This window comes from Crocodylus porosus, unplaced genomic scaffold (genome assembly GCF_001723895.1).
Source record: "Crocodylus porosus isolate Cpor-Errol unplaced genomic scaffold, CroPor_comp1, whole genome shotgun sequence".
Taxonomy (NCBI): Eukaryota; Metazoa; Chordata; order Crocodylia; family Crocodylidae; genus Crocodylus; species Crocodylus porosus.
Genome location: NW_017728948.1, coordinates 17,040,613 through 17,062,829, shown reverse-complemented (window position 1 = coordinate 17,062,829; position 22,217 = coordinate 17,040,613). Strand labels below are relative to the sequence as shown.

Genomic DNA, 22,217 nt, shown 5'->3' with positions numbered 1-22,217 from the left:
TAGCAGAGACAAAGCCCCAGAGACCTTAGTCATGACTCAGGTTAGAAAACTACTAATACCCTAACCTATGTTTCAGTAACATAAGGGTTTATACACAGATTAGAGCAGTAAAGGCAATTCAAAATCAAAACTACTTTCCTCAGGGCAACAATGATATTTTATTATTTGTCTTATTCCTGCAAGCAAGCCCGCTGCATTCTCTTTGGTTACATGTACAGACACAGAGACTCAAGCATCAGTCAATCTAAAGAGACTAAAAACAGTCTGATCACGTTATGCTGAAAAATACTAATGCCCCATTCTAAAGGGTCTTGAGTAAAGCCATCAAAAAGCAACATGAATGGGCATGCTGAAGTGTTGGTTTGTGCCCAAGAGTTTGAGTATCTGAAGTCTGCTATGTAGATATGATTCCCACGGTTGGGGGTGGAAGAGTGGCCTCTGTCCTACCAAGCTTACCATGTCAGTCTTCCAGGCACTGGTTCCTTGTAAGGCAGGTAAGTACAATGCCTCCTTCCCTGCATAAACAAGGTTTGTTCTGGATTCCTTCTGAAAACTGCGCCCACAAAATGCCCCGTCTGGTGCCACAAAGGCATGCACAGGGCACCCCAGCATGGATGGCTTTCATGGATAGGTGAATTTCAATCAAATTATGTAAAATTAGGTACAGTAACCTAAAGCTTGACCTTCCAAGTGCTTTGTTACAACAGTTGCTGAATGAAATTTGTGACTGTTGAAATTAAAAGCAATGAACTGGGTGTATTCAGACATCCTCAGTGAAGTCACATTAATAGCAGCACACCCACACAGAGTAAACAGAAAGGCAACTCCTGCAGCTGTAAAGTGAAATCTCTCCTTTATGTGCCCCATAATGAAAATATCTGACCACCTCTCATAAGAGGTGACCACAACCATTGAAACACAGGGTTCAAAGGGAACGCCAAGGTCATTAAAACCAACTGCCCACATAGATGCAGGATTCACTATTCCTAAACCATCTCATCATATATATGACTCTCCAGTCTCTGCATGGAAGCCTTCAATGAGCCCATAGCTTCCACTGTTCTTAGAGATAGCAAGCTATTTTTCTGAGATTTGGTCTAAATCTGATTTGACCAAGCCCATTGCCATAATGTCCTTTCTCTTACTTTACCAATAGGAAAAACTGCAGCTATGAGTCCTGGTAAAACATCACAGGATGAATGAACGTATATGCAGATTTCTGGAATACTGTTTCTAAACTCTGAATACAGTACATGCATTTGCAGACCTTTTCTTTCTTTCTATAGTGTGCTATATCTCAATTGAGAAGTTCTCTACTACTAGAAATTATACATCCCAGTCATGTGTTGGAACACAGTTCACAGCACAAGCATTTGGAAGCCAAGGAATATGTGGTATGCATCACTGTAATACCATGCAGCTGTTTACTAGATTGAAGAGCTCTCTCTCCATAGATAAGGGACGAAGTGAAAAGCAGGCTGCAGCCAATCACATAAGACTGAAACATTAAGCCAGGAGTTAGTGACAGTTGGCAGTAAGGTAATGTACAATCAGTCTCCCAAATGTTAAAATTACCAAACTTGCAAAACTGCATGTGTCTTACTGAACTGTGTCTGGGCTTTTTTTAAACCTATGTACAACCCTCCCTGCTCCCAACAAAACTTGCTCCAAAAACCCACCATCAAAATGCACCGCACACCGGAAATAACTTACATGAACACTCCAAAATAAGCAAGACTTTCTGCCTAGCTGCATAAAATGGAAAGTTAGTAAAGTTTTTGGTAAATTTATTATTTGGGAAAGGAGCCACTTAGACAATCATGAGGACTGAAGTCCTATAGCTACAGAATGGTACTTCACTGCACTTGCACTGTACTTGCATTATACCCATGCAAGTTTTTCAGACTGTTCCAACAGTCTGCTTTAATCCTGACCTTGAGGGACCCCTGTAGAGGTGACATGATACTCAGCCCACATGGCTCAGTCAGGCCTTTGCCTCCCTGCTGAAACTGCCAACTGGGACTCCCATTAATGCCAATCCTGACGTGAACACGTGTCCATTAAAAACAGCTAGTCAGCTGGTTCCCATATTGCACCGAGCGTATGTGAAAACTCCAGAGCCTACTGTGTATAGGGCATTTGCAAAAGCTGGCAGTAGAACAAGCGCTGCAAGTTAGGATCCACAGAAAACAGAAACTCTATGTACAGTTCAGGCCTCAACACTTACCTGCTTACCAACCAATTTCATTGGCCCTGTGATGGATCAAAGGGGGCAGGAGGGCACAAAAGCCCCCATGGCTCACCAAAAGCATCCGAGAAAGTCTGCTGGCTAAAAGGGAAGCGCACACCCAATGGACGGGAGGGGCCATCACTAGGGAGGATTGTACAGCGGTTGCTCGGGGATATAGGGGGGCAGTCAGGAAGGCCAAGGCGGAGATGGAACTGGGGCTAGCTTCCTGGATCCAGGACAACGAGAAATCCTTTTTTAAATACATAGGGGGCAAAAAGAAGGTTCCGGGTAACGTGGGGCCTCTGCAAGACATGCTAGGTAATTTGGTCATCACACCAAATGACAAAGCTAACCTATTTAACGATTTCTTTACCTACATTTTCCTGAGCAGGGACCGAAACAGCCACCCCCACACTGCGGGAGTCCCTGTTCCTCCAAGCACTACCAGAAGTGACTAGGAATAACCGTCACAAGCTGGCAGAGGGTAGATTTAGGCTAGACATCAGGAGGCTCTACTTCACTGTCAGGGCAGCTAAGATCTGGAACCAACTTCCAAGAGAAGTGGCGCTGGCTCCTACCCTGGAGGTCTTTAAGAGGAGGCTAGATGAACACCTTGCTGGGGTCGTTTGACCCCAGTATGCTTTCCTGCCACGGCAGGGGGTCAGACTTGATGATCTGCTCAGGTCCCTTCCAACCCTAGAAACTATGAAACTTGCATATGCTGGTGAGCTCCTCTGGTTACATGGGACCTTCTCTTCTATTCCACCAAGCTTTCCAAGGGCCAGTCACTCCGAGTCACCCACTAAAGAGATTTCTGGTAACAGACGCAAAATGTGCCTTCTCTCCCTTTCCTCAAAACAGCAGTGAGACCATGAAAAATACAGCTGATGCTGCTGTCAGCTACCCCTTAGTCTAGTAGCCTGGCGTTCAAGGGGCTGCCTCCACAGAATGGGGATACTTGCAGAGAAGGTAGGGGCAACTGCAAAGAAGACTCAAGAATCTTTTCCCAGTTGTGGGCTGAAATACATGAATGTAAGAGATCTTGATCCCATGCTGAATTTGAGTGGGTATTTTTGCATTTATAGGTATTCTAACACAGCTCTCTAGACCAAGAATGTTCCTGCAAACACTCAGTTTTGGTCGGTACTGACCTCATTATCACATGAACCTATAGGCAACCTACAGGCTTCTTATCCCAGTCATTACCGACCCTGTGAGCAATCTATTCTCTATCCACTCTAGCACTAAAGATTACTTGTGCCATTCAGGGTAACAGAATAAGAAATTGAGACAAGAACATTTTTTTCAGCTTCAGAAACAATCAGCTACTCGCATAAAAATGCTCCCGATCTAAAATCTGTAACAACCACATTGTCTCAGATGTTTTCCTACCTAGCTAAACAAGGTTCTGAAATTCTTATTAATCATGTTGACAGTTTATTTGTGCTAAGCCAGCTGTATTCAAAGTACATTCTGAATCAATAATATTTATTAAAGTGCATTAACTCTTCTGTTCATTTTTGGCAGTCATAGTTTATGACTGCCTTGCATTCATTTATCCTCATAACATACCTGTAAGGGAAAATATTTTGAACAAGTAAGACACAGAGTCTCTGTGGAAGTATTCAGGTCTTACATGCCTCTTCTACAATAATGATAAGAAATGAATTCACTTCTCATGTAAAAATCAACCTGGTTCCTTAACCACACAACTATCAATTCCATCCAACAGCAAATGTATTTGTTTAGGGTCTGTCAAAAGATAAAGTTAGTCTTCCTCTCCAGTCAGAACTTTAGCTTAGGAGAAAAAAAGTGATGGATTAAAACAAGACAAAGAGTACACTAAAAGACACCACACTGTATACCACTTAGGATGTTATAAAGAAATTAAATGAGACAACAATCACACTTCCCAACATTCTACCTAATACAGGATTTTAGAAGGCAGACAAAATATTTGAATGTAGACCATCAATCTATGCTTTTTATAAAGAAAATCTTTGTTCCATAAAGTTACCCTAGGTAATTACTTAACAAGAGAAACGAGCCCAGACTTGCCACTACATGGGCAGAAAGAGAAATAGAGTGATGAGGTAAAGGAGAATTAAGTATATATGACAGGATGCTTACTTCTGTCCCATTCACCTTTTCCATGATTAATCAGAGTAGCATTTTACTTAGGTTCTGATTATAAAAAGGATTTCCTATTCAAGATAGCACTTAAACACATGAAACTAACTATATGCTTAAGTAAACCTACATAACAGCATTTAAGTGCTGTTTTAATTAGGAAACTAATGGGCGTGTACACGCATACTAACTGGACTTAAAGCAATTTAAATTGACTTACCTAAATTGATTTAAGCTAAGCCACACTGGAGTGTACACATGAACAGCTCCTTGACACAGTGGCAGCCATCTTGTGAGCCAAGTAGAGTTAACTAATGAGACTCAAAGTAATACACCTCAGAGGTGTGTAATCTTGCATCACATTTAAGTTGACTCTGCTCCACATATGTGTGTACGTTCTGACAGTTAAGTCGACTTTAAATGGTTAAGCTGGCTTAACTATCAAAAAGCTAATATGTGTGTATACACCAAATGAGGGCAAATTTAACTTCATTCTGAAGACCCTTTTTTAGACACAGGTGTGTTTTCGCCTTACTTTAGACATCCTTTTACTTTTTTTTTAAATATATTTCTAATAGTTTATTACAGCAATATGATTTTTTCTTTACTTAGGCAGGAGTTTTGTGAAACCTGAATGTACGAATTCTTGCTTTTTTGTAGTGCTTACCATTTGCTGCAAGCTGAACATCTTAACCACAGAAGCTAAGGAAACCAAGCAATGCAACATAATGGGAGGGGTGTTTCTAGAGTTAATACAAAAATAATGCTATTGTGCAGGACACTGGTGAGACTTATTTGGAATGTTGTACATAATTCCAGTCAACTGTTCCATTAAAGGTTAATTCAGGTGCAGAAAAGCACTACTAGAATGACAATATTTCATGCAATCTATCTTGCAAGAAAAGACTAAAGAGGTAGGCTTATTTTACCTAGCAAAATAAAGGTTGAGAGGGGATATAATTGCTATCTATAAATACATTGCCAGGGATACACATAGGTTAGGGGGAAGAACTATTTAAGCTAAAGGACAATATTGGCACAAGCACAAATGTGTATAAACTGGCCATTAATAAATCTAAGCTGAAAATTAAAAGGTTCCCAACCACAGGGCAGTGAGATTCTTAACAGCTTTTCTGTAGGAATACTGAGGGCAAGAACCCTAAATACTTTCAGCACATAGTCTGATATTTTTTTTAAAGTACTGTATGACATGGCTGCCTGCGACCACAGGATACTGGACTCAGTGACCCAGGAGTTCCCCTCCAGTCCACAGTTCCTATATATTAGCTGAACATAAAGCAGAAACTCCAAAATACAAGCACATAAATCTTATATTTAACTATAAATATAAAAGATAACTCTGTTTTCTAGCTTTGTCTTACAGTATTTCTATTATTTTCTAACATGGTCAGTAAACATGGAAACTGCACATAACATGCATCGTGACATGTCAACGTACAGACAACATACTGTACATTCATATACATCTATAAACTCAGACTATAATATGGCTAATAAATACTCTGAATTTTTTTAATGTTTTCTTAATTTATTATTATTGCTTTTCAAAATGCAATAAATACTGTGAATGAGATAGCTCCTCTATGTATTACTGAATAAAAAAGTATATGTAATCTATATAGTATAGTCTCCTGATGATCTATCACCTCCTGATTACAAAAAAATATGTGAACAAGTCCTATATATTCTCACTACAACACTAATACACACTTCAACATTACTCACTAAAAAAACCCTCAAAACCCTACCACTATGAAAGATAATATCATTATGTGAAAATGACTAAGCTTATAAGGTCTACATTCACTTATATAGTCACATGTTTCAATATCATTTGATCAGTACTTCCTGTAGCATCAACCGGATCAGTTGTTCTAGTTCTGTTCTTGAAAATGTCCTTTTCCTCTAATATCACACTGTATTTTGAGAAAATATGTTAAACTTTCAGATAAATGTACCCTAAGACTATATCCCTTTCCAAATCATAGCTACAGATCATTAATACACCAGAGGTAATCAACAAAATGCATCAATTTCTATTACAAAATCAAAGCAAGGAGGCAAAGAGAAGGCCAGGTGAACACAACAGTATCAGGTGAGGGGATAATATAGTACAGCTTGCTGTATGTAAATAAATGAGGGTATGTGGTGTGAGGGCTGGGCACTAGTGAAGTGCACGTTAACCCCTCACTCTTCTACAGCTAACTACTTTGATTGTGAACAGTCAGTTTCCGGTTCAATTTGTAGCAGCCCCTGTATGAACAAATCCTACCATGACCGCAAAGATTCCTGCAAATCAGAGCAGTTTCACTGGACAAAAGTCTTAAAGTCAAGATTTGGAGAGGCTAACTGAGAGGAACAACAGATATGTTTAATATAAAAAGTACTGGAGGGCCACAGCTTCTGCCATCATGTGCAGCCCCAAAGGGTGAGCCCGGAGCCAGCGCAGGGCCCAAACTGGCAGCAGGGCGGGTAACAAGCTGGTGCTGAGCATGGGGAAAAGCAGCCCCTCACCCGCCCCGTGGCTGACACCCCACGCTGCAGCCACTTACCAAAAACACATGGGAATGTCTCCCAGCTAAAAAGGAGGCGTACACCCAGTGGAAGGGAGGGGCCATCACCAGGGAGGACTATACCTTGTCACATTGGTCTCAAGATAGTGACCAAGGGGTAGGGCACTTGTCAAGGGGCAGGGCTACACATGCTTATCAAAACTGGGTAAGTGGCCCTCCACCTGAAATAACTGCCCGCCCCAATGTAATATTATAAAAGCCTAAGTCTGCATGTTTGTCTGTCATAAAGCTTTATTCGTGCGCTGATCGGCTGACAGAAACAGTCAGAGTGCTCCAAGCGTAGGGGAGTGCCGCCATGATTCAAAAACTGTGCTGGGGACCAGACAGAGGGTGGTGGAGCTAAGGCCCCTACCCCACCTCCTGCAGCACTCCATCCCAGCCCCTCCTCCCCCTCCCCACCATTCTTGACGGGCAGTTGGCTAGTTTTCACATAATTATCTTGCATAGTGGTAGGGTTTTAAGGGGATTTTGTAGTGAGTAGTGTTGAAGCGTATGATATTGTTGTAGTTGGAATATATAGGAATTGTTCAGTTATTTCTTTGTAATAAGGCAGTGATAGATCTTCCAATACACAGTTCTGTGGGGCCTCCTTGTGAAGAGAGGCTTAGGGATAGATTGGGTTCACCAACAAGTGGGCCAAGCCAAGATATGTGCTGAGAGTGAGAGGTTGCTTTTGTAACCCAGCCCTGCTACCAGCCTGGGCTCTGCGCCGGCTCCAGGCTCGCCCATGGGGGCTGCACGTGGCAGCAGCAGCTGTGGTCCCCCCGCATGCCACGCCAGGCAGTGTTGGCTGCTGCTGCCTGCCCAGAGCTCACACACTGGGCAGCACAGAGGTGGCGGTTGCAAGGCACAGCACACAAGCAGGGGGGCCGCAGCTGCTGTCGCCATGCGCAGCCCAGATGGGTGAGCCCTGAGCTACACAGGGCCTAGACTGGTAGTGGGGCTGGGTTACAAGGTAGTGCTGAGCATGGGGTGGGAAAAAGCGGCCCCTCACCCGCCCTGTGCCTGGCGCCCCACACTGCGGCTGCTCGCAGCCCGCCTGGGTCTGCCTGTGCCTTCTCCAGAGAGCCCTGCACAGGCTGTGAGCAGCTGCAGCAGGAAGCGCCAGCCACAGGGCAAGGAAGGGCCACTTTCCTCCATGCCAGAAAGGAGCAGGGAAGGAGTCCAGGGAAAACGCTGAGTGCAGAGGGGGGAAAAGCGGCCCCTACCCCACCCCGTGGCCAGCATGCCCTGCTGCAGCCACTCACAGTCTGCACAAGGTTGTCCGGAGCAGGCACAAACAGCCCCAGGCAGACTGCGAGAGGCTGCAGCATGGTGGGCTGGGCACAGGTCGGGCTGCTTGACCCCACAGCGCTTAGCTTTTCCCCGGGCCACTTTTCCCCAGGCTCCTTCCCTGCCCAGGGTCCTCCCCTGGCCTTCCCAACCCTTTCCCCCTTACCTGAGGTTCTGGCGCAGGGCAGCCACAAGGTCCCAGGCCAGAAGCCCCCCTGGGGTTTCTGGCTGGGGGGGCCTGCTGCTGTCGGAGCCCGCAGGGGCTTCCCCTGGGTCCTACTGCCTACTGGGTCCTCATTTTTGACAGGAACCAAGGGCAGAGAAATATTAATTTTCTACATTTTATAGCAGCTCCATGGGCCAGAGAGAATGGCCTCACGGGCTGGATGTGGCCTGCGGGCCGTATTTGCCCACCCCTGCTTTAAGGCATCTGCAGTCCCTGCCAGTTCAGCGCTGTCTGCAGATTTGATTGATGTGCTCTCTATTCCTGCTTTCAAGACATTAAGAAAAATGTAAAACAGCAGCGGACCTTAAGAAAATGCCTGTGAAATCCCACACAAGGACTTTCTGCTCGTCTCACATCAATCCATTAATAGTTATTCTTTTCTTGCAGTTATTCAATCAACTATGTATCTACTATCTAAAGGTAATTCTATCTAGTACCCATTTCCCCAGCTTATTTGTCAGCATGGCACATGGGACTGAGTTAAAACTTTACTGAAGTCAAGGTCTATTGTGTCCATAACATTCCCTTAGCTACCAAAAAGGGTAATCAAGTTTGGCAAGATTTGTTCCTAAACAAATCCATACTGGGTGACAGAGATCACCTGTTCATCCTCCACATACATAAAAAATGAATATTTTATCATTTCCTTTAGCAATCCCTAAATACTGAAGTCAAGCCAACCAGTTTATAATTTCCCAGGTCATTCTTTTCCCCTTCTTTTTAAAGACTGTTACTCTGTTAGCCTTGTCTGTCACCCATGACTACATGTATTGCCAGTGGCTTAAAGATTTCCTCACTTAGTACATTCAGCTCCTGGACAGGGGGAGGGATTCCAGAAGGCCCTGCTGACTTAAATTCAGCCAGTTTTGTCAAAATGTCCCTGGTGCACACGTTAGTTATCATGACTTGAACTCCCTCTTCATTTATATTATTTTGCTAAGGAAGTTCAATATAATTTATTTTCTATGTGCAACTGACACAACTAAGTACACGACCAGCTCCATCTTCTTTGTATCTTGCTTAATAGCTCACCTTCTCCACTGAGCGGTGCATCTACCATTTTCCTGGTCTTTCTTTTCTAAGAAACCCCTTCATGTTATCTCTAACATCTCCTGTCCACTGTAAATCATTTTTTTGGTTTTGCTTTCATGACTTTTCCCTGTACCACCATTCTATGTTTATGTATACTTCCTTAATATGTACTTAGTTCATGTATACTTCCTTCAAAATGGGGCAGGGGGCACTTCAACTAAAGGTCATTGAACAAGCTTTAATTAAAGCACACCTGCCACCATTTTACAGCATGGGATGCTGAATACACGAGATGCTGCAGGCATTTTAATTACAGCGGCTCCCAAGAGCCACTCCAATTAAAGCGCCCCCCTTGGAGCACGTGTAAAGTTGCCCTTGCTGTTCTTGTTCTTTCCCTACTTTGGAATAGCTTGATGTTTAATGCCAAATATTAGAAACATAGAAAATGAGGGTTGGAAGGGACCTCAGTAGGTCATCTAGTCCTACCCCCTGCTCAAAACAGGACAATCCTCCACTAGATCATTCCAGCAAAGGCTTCATTGAGCCAGGCCTTAAAAAGCTTAAAGGATGGAGATTCTACCACCTCTCTAGGAAACCTGTTTCAGGGCTTCACCACCTGCCTAGTGAGAAAGTTTTTCCTAATATCCAACCTAAACCTCCCTTGCTGCAAGTTGAGACCAGACCATTGTTCCTTGTTCTGTCATCTGCCACCACTGAGACGAGTCCAGCTCCATCTTCTTTGGAACCACCTTTCAGGTAGTTAAAGGCTGCTATCAAATTTCCTCTCAGTCTTCTCTTCCGCAGACTATATAAATGCAGTTCCCTCAACCTCTCCTCCTAAGTCATGTGCCCCAGGCTCCTAACCATTTTTGTTGCCTTCCACTGGACTCTTTCCAACTTGTCCACATCCCTCCTATAGTGGGGGGGCCCAAAACTGGACAAAGTACCACAGATGTGGCCTCCCCACTGCTGAATAGAGGGGAATAATTACTTCTCTTGATCTGCTGGCAATGCTTCTACCAATGCAGCCCTGTATGCCGTTAGCCTTCTTAACAACAAGGGCACACTGCTGACTCATATCCAGCTTACTGTCCACTGTAACCTCCAGGACCTTTTCTGCAGAGCTGCTGTCCAGCCAGTCAGCCTCCAGTCTGTACCGGTGCATAGGACTGTCCCGTCCTAAGCGCAGGACTTTGCACTTGTTCTTATTAAACATCATGAGATTTCTTTTGGCCCAATCCTCCAATTTGTCTAGGTCATTCTGAATCCTAGCCCTACCCGCCAGTCTATCTACCCCCAACTTGGAGTCATCTGCAAACTAGCTGAAGGTGCAATCAACCCCATATTCCCGATCATTAATAAAGATATTGAATAAAACCAGCCCCAGGACTGACCCCTGAGACACTCCACTTGATAGTGGCTGCCAACTAGACATTGAGCCATTGATTACGACCCACAATCCAGCCAGCTGTCTGTTCACCTTACAGTCCATTCATCCAACCCAAACTTCATCAGCTTGCTTGCAAGAATGTTGTGGGAGACAGTATCAAAAGCCTTGCTAAAGTCAACGTGTATCACGTCCACTGCTTTCTCTACACCCACAGAACCAGTTATCTCATCATAGAAGACAATCAGGTTGGTCAGGCATGACTTGCCCTTGTTGAATCCACTCTGCAATCATATTGGCCAATGCCCTCAGCCCCATCAGGTGTATTGCATCTGACCCCCTGGACCTTCTTCTCCTCCAAGTGCTTAGAAATGGATTCTTTGAGGATCTGCTCCTTGATTTGTCCAGGAACTGAGGTGAAGCTGACTACACTGTAGTTCCCTGGAGCCTCTTTTTTCCCTTTCTTAAAGATGGGCACTATAGTTGCCCTTTTTCCAATCATCCAAAACCTCCCCCAATCACCACACAAGTTTTCAAGATAAGGTGGCTCTGCAATTATATTGGCCAACTCCCTCAGCACCCTCAGGTATATTGCATGCAGCCCCATGAACTTGTACACATCCAGCTTTTCTAAACAGTCCCCAACCTGTTCTTTCATCACTGAGGGCTTGCCATATTTGCTATTCTTCTGTACATCGGGATAGTTTGTTCCTGTGCCCTCAGTAAGGTTTCTTTGAAATACAACCCATTTCCTGAACTCCCTCACCAGCCTCTGCTCTCTCCTTCTCAAAAGCCTCTCTTCTCCCCTCTTCTGAAAACCCAAGAATTTGATCAAGCCAACATTTAAAGCCCCCATTAATAAGGAAGAAAAATAAATATCTGCCCTTCTAGTGCTTGCATAAAAATCTATAGAAAATACTGGCAGCACAGCATCATTGAACTACTTTACACTTTACCAAGAGTTTACACAGTTATTTTCACAACAGTTCTTATCTTACAGAGAGCCCCAGTACTACAGGAATATTCAAACAGCAAAAGTTACACTTTCTCCTATAAGAAACATATGATGATGCAAATCGATGCTGGATTTAATCTATTACATTTACTCAACTGTAAGATGACCCTGAATTTAAGATGTCCCCCTTCCCCCACCCAGTGATTAGATTCAATATATGGAAAATCTACAAATTTGTTGTAATATTCTATATAGAGAATCAGATTATTGAAGGGTTGTCTTTAATTCATCCCTCCCACCACTGCAGGGGGAATAAGCAGTGGGGAAGCAGGTGATATGGGAAGGTCAAGCGGCTTGCCCTCTGCTTATGCTGTCTCCTTGCCACCTCTGCCCCCTCCCTACCCCTTTGCAGCCTCACTTTCTATCAATTGCTAGGTTTGATAGGACAAATTTATATTACAAATTCATCTAATAAAATAAGGATACGCTGAGCCTCATCTCAAGAGAGAACTTCTGAAACTCTTAGAAACAATAGATTGTAGTAAAAAAAAACCGTAAAGAATGCAACCGTAAAACCTTATTCCCGTTAAAATGTAGTCACTTCCAATTTCCTTCTTTGGTTTCATGCACTCACTTTCTCTCATCTCAGAGTAGACTGAAAACTCTTTACAGCAGCAATTATATCTCAGGGTATATCTTAGGGTATGGCCACACTGTCAACTTACTGCTGAACAAAAGGGGGATGGCCTTTGCCCCAGTCAGCTGCTCTGCATGCTTTTACTCCACAGTAAATGGAAATCATGTCACAATAACTAACCAGCTTTCACTGAGAGCAAAGTTACTGCAGTCTGGTTTCCACTTAGTATAAGGAAAGAGCATGCAAAGAAAGCAGTGAACACACAGTAAAGTTCCACTCCTTTTCATCACATGGTAAATTATTTCTGGGTACTATATTTTTTCATATATAGCACACCCTTGATTATAGGACCACCTCGATTTGGAAGGTGAGCATGAAGAAATAAAATATCTTTGATAGAGGTGAGTGGCAGCAGCAAGGGAGCCAAGCCTGCTCCTGAGGCTGCTGCCAGCCCTGCGTGGTGGTTGGGCCCACAGACTAACCTAATACACCAGATCCAGGGCTTCGTGCTGAGTCCAACCCTGCATGCTGGCTCTGGAGCTCCAACCCCATGCGCTGCCTGGGACCATGCACACTGGCTCTTGAGATACATGTGGGATCTGACTCCATGTGCTGCCTCTGGGGCTGCATGCCAAACTGGAACCGTGCATTCGGGTAACTCCCAATTTGCCCTGGTGCATGGTTCCAGGCTCAGCACACAGACCCAGAGCTAGCACACAGAGTCAGACCTAGCATGTGCCTCCAGAGCCAGCATGCAGTCCCAGACTTGACACACTGGGTCTGACCCAGTATGTGGCTTCAGAGCCTCCACGCAAGGTACACCTTGCACACCAGGCCCAGGGCCGTGTAAGACTCAGTGCACTGTGTCCAGCTGCATACCAACCCAATTTGGTATGCAGTTGGAGATGGAAACTCCCCACGGGTCCAGACATCTGGCGACACTGCCACTGCTCCACTTCCCCACCACTCTGCCATATTTCCAGACCCTATAGATCCCTTTTCCTTGTATATAATATACACCCCTATTATCCCTAGCCAGTTTTCAGGAAAAAGCACAGATTATATGTGAGAAAATGCAACATATATTGTGAGTGTTTGCAAAGATCCTTACACAACAGAGCCTTGATTCTTATTATATCTTCTTGGTTTCCACACAAGTCTCTTCTTCCACAGCACAACTGAAAATAGTTTAATCATCCTTCTGTGTTAAGGTCAAAAGAGACCACCAAATCATCTGTTCTGACCTCCCATAGAACCCACTTAGAGCAACCCATAACTCATGTCAGACTGAAGCAGATCTTCCAAAAAGGCATCTGGCAATGTTCACACAGCATGCACCTCAGCAACATTGTTTTTGTCTCAATAATAGTGCCAAAGCCTCCAGCATCTGACTCACAAAAGTCTCACTGAAATCAGTAGGACTGCTCACATGGAACAGGTCTTCAGGATCAGGTCCATGACAGACACGCTGACCAGACCAGCATTTATCTATCTGTAAAACAAATTGATAAAAAGCCTGCAACTTTTAAATGAAGAAAATCTACTTACAAAAGCCACACCTGGTGCCCCCTTCAAAGATGAATCCATTAGGAACAGCTCCGTATCGACGCAGGTCTGAGAGTTTCCACTGTCCCATGACTGTGGGTGGGACGTCTTTTACAAGGACTAGAATGTCATTGCAGAAGTGCAGGGTAGCAGGTCCAGTCTCCAGTTTAGTTCCAGGGGCTACAGAAACATGAAACCTGTGAACTATTAAGGGAAAAAAACCCAGAAAGAAAATGGTTAATTACTGGAGAAAACAGAAGTAGGCAAGTCTGTCTGTAACAAAAATCTTTGCATTTACTTCTTCTATATAAACCAGTTGTGCCCAGGCTTTTTCGCTGTTGGACCAGATGGAAGGTGCTCAGTTCAGTGGGGCGGATCCAGGCAGAGGGCCCAATCTAGTGCTTAAGGTAGCAAGACAGGGTCTGATCCGGGCATGCGGGGGATTGGGGAGTAGCCCAGCCCCAATCAGGCCCTACAGGGGAAGGGGACATGGCCCAGTCCCATAGCGCTTGGGAATTTGACAGCAAAGGAGGATGGCAGTACAGCTTGCCACTACTCCCATGCCACCAAATTTCCCACCCCATAGAGAGCCCCACAGACCAGATGCCATGGGTCCATGGGCCTGAGGGTGAGTATCTTAGTCCACAGGCCAGAGGGTGAGTATCTCTAGTACAGACCAAGCCACAGCAACTAGGTCATTTAGATCCATCATTATCCAATAAAGAACTCAGAGCACTTTTTTCCCTATGGTTTTTGTTGATGCCCAGATAGTTCTGAAATGGCAGCCTTGAATTAGCTGCTCGAGGACTAGACCACGAGTAGGCAACCCCCGGCACACCTGCCAAAGAATGGCACATGAGGCCATTATGCTCGGCATGCCACAGCCAGCCTGGGTTGTGGGCAGCTACCAGACATGGAGCCTGGGCTGCTCGCAGCAGGTGGCCAGGAGACTGCCAGCCCTGCTGCAAGCAGCCTGGGCTCCCCAGCAGGCAGCAGCTGCCCAGAGCCTGGGCTGGCTGTGGCAGGCAGCTGGGAGGCTACAAACAGTTGTGCTGGGCTCTGTGGTGGCAGCAGTTGTGTATACACCTCAGGGCACAGAGCTGGGAAGGGGACTGGGGCAGCACAACCCTGACCCCTGTCTAGCTGTGCACCCCAAGGAATAAGTGCAGCTACCACCACCACGGAGCTTGACTGGGGCTCTAGAGCCCAGTGCAGCTGTTTGCAGCCTCCTGGCTACCTACTGCAGCTACCCAGAACCCAGGCTGGCTGTGGCAGGCAGCCAGAAGGATGCAAACAGCTGCACAGGGTTCTGGTGCCCTGGCCAGGCTCCTTAGTAGTGGTAGCTATGCATACACGTTGGTGCATGCAGCCGGGAAGGGGCTGTGCAGAAGCACATGCAGATGCAGGCAACATGGAGCTGAAAGAGCTAGGTGCCTGCAAGGGGTGCAGCATGTTACATGGAGCTACACAGCAACACATTGGGGCTCATGGGGCTGCAGCACTGGTGAGCAAGACAGGGCACGAGCAGTGCAGCCCAAGATCCCCCCCACGGCAGAAGGTAGAGGCAGCTGCAGGTGCTGCCCCCTGCCAGCTGCAGCCCTGGCAGAAAGACTGGCTCCCCTTGACAGCCCACCTGGGTAGCCTCAGGGCTGTACCATCTCCATGCCTCAGGACTTGTGCTCACCACATGCACAGTCTGGGAGCTGCACCCAGGTCAGTGAAATGGCACTTCAGGCTGCGAGGGGCAAAAGTAGGTGGCTGGAAGCTCCAGGTTAGTTGGGGTTTGTTGTGCTTCCCCTGGCCCCTTCCCCACCCTGCTCCCCAAGGTGCATATGCAGCCACTGCTAGCAATGAGCTGGGCCAGGGCTCTGGACCCTGGTGCAGCCATTTGCAGCTGCCTGCTGTAAGCAGCCCAGGCTCCATGATGGGCAGCAAGGGCCTGCCCAGGGTCTGGCAGGGGTCCAGAGCCCTGGCCCAGCTCATTGTTGGCAGGGGCTGCGCATGTACTTTAGGGAGCACAGCAGGGAAGGGGCAGAGACTGCCCCTTCCCTGGCAAGAATTGGGCCTGTTGCAGTTCCCCTGCCAACCGTCCCTGGTGCACCAACATCTTTAAAAGTCCAAGGTGCAGGATTTTTGGCACTCGACCCAAAACTATTACCAACCCCTGGACTAGTCCAACTTAGCTATACAAGCAATACTGCCCAGCACTGAGTCACAGTCCAGAAGTACATCTAATTAAAGACAAATTCTTGGTGCAGGCCCAGCTACAGTGTAAGCATAAAAAGTACATTTTCTCTACCTGTACTCTAACATTTCAGCATATTTCTCAAGTCCTCGCATGTACTCAAGAACTACAAAAACTACTCAGTTCCTTAGTACTCTGTTCAGATACAAATATGGCACTTGCTTCCTTTAACTCTGCTAACTCTCCTTCTTATGAAAATTCTTTCCTTCTTCTCAACTTGGTTTTCTCATCTGTCAAATGCCATGAGCTTATACTAGGCCTAACTCTTGCTTCTCATCCAAAAGCTCTGCTGTATTCTTAGACAAACGACCCTCTAGCTACAAGTCAATACTTCACCCATGATCTGCATTTGGTAACTTTCTAAGGTTCTATCAGAATTAGCCACAAAGTCATACAAGAGAAATGCATGAGGGGCCAGGGATAGATCTCGCTACAGCTCTTCTTACAGCCCTGACTCTAATAATGCTGGGGAGCAAGTCTATATTCATGTGATGTTCTAGCTTTGATATGCAATTGTTCACCCCACTTATCAATAAAAATCTACTAATGCTCCCAAAACAACAAATCCTTAATTAAATCCTTATTACAGGCAACCCCTTGCTCAACCCTTAAATCTTTGAACACTGATCGGAGGAGTTGTACTGGGAGGTATTTTACTAGTAAGCTACAAGACTTTAAGTTTGGGAGATCTATTCTTCTACCAAATATGGTGTAAATGGTGTAAGCCACTAACTGGTCATGCCACAGCTGCATAAACCAAAGATCAGCAAATAGCGTTCCACCTCTATACCAACAACCCTGGATCTGTACACCTCCAAATCTGCGAGAATTTCAGACCTGAAGTAAAACTTTTTGGTACAGGCCCAAGTACAATTTAACCATAGAAAGCAGAAGTTTCCATATTGAACTGCAATGTTTTCAATGGGTTTCCCAAGGCTTCACTCCCACTCTGCACAGAACCATCAAACTTGCTCTGTTACTTAGTGCACTCCCTTTAGGATTCCCAATTTCTCTTAATTCTACAAATTTATTCTCTAACCTCAGCTCATCCTATGAGCTCCAGTCCATCGAGGTCCTGTTATCTCTGTCCTGTTGCTCACAATCTCATCTCTCAGCCCCCTCCAATTTATAACTGATTTCCTTAATTCCACTGTCTCCGCTACACTTGACTCTTGACCATCTCTACTATCTAGCCTATGAACCATATTGTACCGGCTCCTGCTACAGAAAACCAGCTATTTCTATTTTAAATTTACTGCCCACCTCCATTGCTGCAAAATAGCGTGACTTCTCATCCCTAAATCGCATAAAATATCTACCTCCCAATATATTGTAACTGCCTCCTCAAGCCCTTGACCTTCGTTCTTCTTCCCTCTCAGCCCAGAATCTCCCTAACTTCAAGACTACCAAGACTTAGTGTGAATTGCCTCTATCCCGTCTCATTTTCCTTACCTTCCAGTATCTTTTTCTCTTTTATATCGGTTAAAACAGTGGTTAAGCTTTTTAGAGTTAAGATACCCCACAGAAAATGCCAGCTCTTATTTTTCACTCATTTTTTAACAACAGAAAAATAATAGAGCAATTCTTCTGTTGCACAGAACTAAGAAGGACCACAACAGGGCAGAATATTTTGAACCTACTGATTCCTATTTGAAATCCCTGGGTACAACTTGTGAATCATGTTTGCTCACCTAACAATGCTAATATTGCATAGCATCCCACAGCACCCCTAAAAGGATCTCAAGGCATCCCAAGATACTACAGCACCCTGAGTGAAAATCACTGCAGTAGAGTCAGATCAAGAAACCTACCAAACTCACCTGACTTTGCACTTTCCTAAAGGTCTCTTATTGTGCTTAAATCTTATTTTCACCTATCCTCAAGGTTTCCCAGGAAAGGGCTGCATTTCTATTTATACTGTGTATAGCAAAAGCCCATTACCATTAACAGATACATTATATACAAATAGATTACTATCATCATGATCATCAGCAAATAATAAATGTCTGTCATGCTAAACTTTGCAATATACTAAAATCCAATTACTCTGGATTATCTCTATGAGAACACTATTACTACTTTGTGGTCACTACAACACAAGTTAGAATCACAGAACAGAAAATGAAGGACACCTAGAAGTTAAGAGGAAAAGGTATTTCCAAGAATGGTATCTTTTCTGTGGGATTTTGCTGTTATATGGAGTCAAGAGCAGAAGTTACCAGAGCAGCACATTCTACAGACTGGACAGGGAACTGGGAGCTAAAACCTTAGAAAACAGAGATAAAAGGGACCTCAAGAATTCAACTAGTCTGTCCCCTTATCACAAGGAAAGATCAAGTGTACCTAATTTAGCCAGTCCCGAGTTCTAATCATGGCTCTGCCTTTCAGAGTTCTTGTCCTCTCTGAGCCCAAGGACTCATAATAAATCCAAAAACTATTGACACAAGTAATTTATAACTCTCACAGCTACTTGAAAGGGTAGGAATAAAACTCTGGCCTTTTAACCCAAATGTAACAGTACAACCCAACTGCCAGTACTAATAAGTACGTACTAGTGATACACTCCTAGTACACAGTATCACACATATGACCTACTGTCCATGGCACCTAATCTGATCTTGTGGAAAAGGTCTTTCTACTCTGGGACCAGCAATAATCTTCTCCTGAACTGTACCCAGATTTTTGTATGTCAGCTCTGATTTGGTTTGGTTTTTCCAAGAGGGGGAAAAAAAGTAGGACAAGACAAAGTTTACCTTCCCCCAAACTGTAGCGGATCCGGACATCCCATGCATACATAGTTTCCTTATTTTCAAATCCCAGCATCACAACTTGAGACAGACAGATGATGGCAAGTGTGTGATTCAAGCCCTCATAGGAGAGCCCAGGATCCAGGCCACAGATGTCCTCCAAGGTCACACTACTCCTCTCCTTATGCCCTTTCACTCTCTCAGATTTATCCTTGTACACCAACATGAGTAAGCAATCTGAAAGAAGCAACATTGTCAGAAAACATGAAGCAGAACAGTCAATATAATTCTCAGGACTCAGCTTCAACAGTTAATGTTTTTGGCAACTGCATGGTTGCAGTCTGAGCTCACCTTGTTAAGGTACATTTCTAGGCCCTGTGTCTGTGAAGAAAGCTTGAAAATATATCTCAAGTCTAACTTACAGGCTCAGAAATAAGAAGGCAATTAAAAAGACCTCCAAACTGGTCATTTGCTTTCAAAAGCTAATGATTTGTGAGACAACCTGATAATTTGAGGGGCTTGACTTGTGATTTTTGAATGTTTCCAATTGGCATTACTGTAATGTAAGCTTTTACTTTAGGAAGGCTAGAGTTAGCAGTATTGTCAAATCCTCTTCCTTTAGAAGGCAGCAAACCTAAATGAACTTCTTATAGTAGTTCCCAGATTACTCAACTATTAAGTGGTGAATGGATTATATTGCCAGAAAGGCTGTTGGTCTCAGCTCAGGCGGCCTTGTAAAATATTCTGCAGGGGATACTGCTGCATAATCATTATGTGCTGTGCACCTTTATTTGTTCTCTATTCAGTCGCAGTCACCATTTCTTTAACCCATTCCTAAAGTTATTTTATTGCTTCATATCTAGGTAAAGCGATGAAACTATCACGGCACGAGGGGTGTGCTGGAGGCGAGCTTTTCACAGATATCCAGCTCAACAAGGAAAAGCACCACGGGTTACATCCTTCTTTGATACAGCAAGGACACCGGTTCCACACAGGTTGCAGCTCCCCTTCTCACCCTGTTGTACTCCATGCTGAGGGAAATAAATGCAAAAAGCTCAAGCCAAGGCTTTTCCCCTGTAACTTCCATTGCTCACACCTAGTCCCAGGCTACAGACCAGGCAGCTGCCCGTGTTCCATTTTATGAATGTTAGGTGGGGCACTCCGAGGCCTGGCAAGCTGCCATTATGGCTCACATTTGGGCAAAGCACAGGCACCCCTCCAACGAGGTGAAAAACAACTGAAAAATGCACTGTACGTTAATTAAAGGGAAACTTTGCAGACATGCTAGATTGCAGTATTGCACCTGTTACCAGAAACAGCTGCAAATACAAAGTTTAAGGGTGCTTTTTTAGATACACATTGCATAGCCCTAAGACACTTAAAGAAACAGCACGCTGACTTTAGACAAAAAAAGCTCAATTTTGCTATAATAAATTCCATTTGAAAGTAAAATAAGTTGCACAGAGTAACAATATGCAGGGTTTGGAAGAATCGAGGTTTCAAATTTGGGTTCAAGAAGTTGGGATGCAGATGAGATATCAATGTTAGGAACTCCTGTCTTTATAAACCATAGACCTGATCAGCAGAGGCACTGAGGATACTGAATACTTAACACTTCCAATTGTGCAAAATTATTCCTAAGCCAAAGTAATGGAGAAATAATACTCTACATCAGAACATAGAAATAGCTAATCACGATTCTAACATCCGTTCTTAGGTAAAGCAGACTCACAAAACATATACATATAAAACCAGGATTAGAGCTGGAAGTAATTTACTGTGCAACATTTCCCTGCAGGAAAACTTTGGCTGTGTTGTCAAAACTTCAGTCCCTCATAGGAAAATATCATTTCTGAGGAAAAATTTCAAATTTCTATCCAGGAAACATGGAAAGGGAAATGTTTGTTTCAGTTTAGCCTACAGCATTTTACTTTGGTCTTTTTAAAAGCTGAACTGACGTGATATTTCATGTCAATATGTTGATTAAATACTACCCCAGGTCCAACTACTACTATGTGTGGATTCAAAAAAAAACCATGCCACTTAAAAGGCCAGGCTTTACAAACAAAAACAAAAATAGACTAAAATGCCATTTTGGCATAAACTAAAAAAATAACAGTTGCTTTGAAATGCAAGTTTTAAGCAAGAAAACACTGGTATTTGGAAGTCGGTTCACAGCGAGTGATATAAGAGACATATCTTGTAATTGCCATGTGGAGTTTTTTAATGTCATATCCAATGTCCATCCCCCCCACCCGCGTCGAGCTGCACCGGACCTCAGCCTCCACATCTATTGCAAGCAGGGGGGGAAGCCCTGTGGCCGAGGGGGAGCATTAGAGCAGCCGGGCGCCTGTGACAAGCTCTGGACTTAACAAGTGCCGACTTTTTGCCAACTCTGCGGACAGTTTCCCATGGGGGCACCGCCAGGGGGTCGGGGCCAGGGCTGAGGCCACACTGATGGCTGTATTTGGGGTCAGGACAGGATTTCCCTCCCTGGTGAGAAGTGTTGGGGCTGGGGGGGTTTCTGTACGGGGCCTGACCCTCTCTCCGGGAGCCTAGAGTGACAACAGGGGCAACATCGCCAGGGGGACAGGGCCAGCGCCGAGGCTGTGCTGAAGGCTGTACTAGGGGTCAGGACAGATCCCCCCCCACCCCCAGGTGAGAAGTGTCAGGGCTGGGGGGGGTTTCTGTCACAGGGCCTGACCCTGTCTCTGGGAGCCTGTAGTGACAACAGCGGGACGGGCGACACTGCCAGGGGTGGGGGCCAGGGTCGAGGCCGCGCCAATGGCCGTATGAGGGGTGAGCACAGATGCCCCCTGGTTTCTTCCTCGGCGGGCCGTACTGACACCGGGTCCCAGAGGCAGGAGGTGGCTCCCCGGGTCCCCTGCGGGCTGGGGGGCCGGGCGGCGCTCCCAGCCCGACTCCTCCACTCCACGCCTGTCGGGTCAGGACCGGCCCCACGACCCCACCCCGGGCCCGCGCGCCGCCCTTACCTGCCACGGGCGAGGGCTTGCGCAGCACCAGCCACCTGCTCTTCCACTGCAACGAGAGCACAGAGTTAGCCCGGGCCGGGACTGTGGGGACAGAGGGGCGGGGGGAAGGGTCCCTGGGGAGAGGCAAAGCGGGGACCTTTTTTCCATCCCTCCAGCGGACGTGCCCCTCCACCACCACGGCATCCGTCATTTTCAGGCATGGTTCCCCTCCCCGCCCGCCGGGG

General features: G+C 45.3%; 1 protein-coding gene across 2 annotated transcripts in view; it reads right to left on the bottom strand.

The window, feature by feature from the left end:
* DOK7 (docking protein 7) overlaps window positions 1–22,211 on the bottom strand; it is a 39,712-nt gene extending 17,501 nt beyond the window's left edge. For both annotated transcript variants that reach the window (XM_019553282.1, XM_019553283.1), the window contains exons 1-4: window positions 22,130–22,211; window positions 21,994–22,039; window positions 19,007–19,237; window positions 14,012–14,212 (exon numbers count right to left, since the gene is read on the bottom strand). In XM_019553282.1, the coding sequence (XP_019408827.1) occupies window positions 14,012–14,212; window positions 19,007–19,237; window positions 21,994–22,039; window positions 22,130–22,183 (532 nt within the window). In that variant the 5' untranslated portion in view covers window positions 22,184–22,211. The remainder of the gene's footprint in view (window positions 1–14,011; window positions 14,213–19,006; window positions 19,238–21,993; window positions 22,040–22,129) is intronic.
* Window positions 22,212–22,217: the final 6 nt, after the last annotated feature.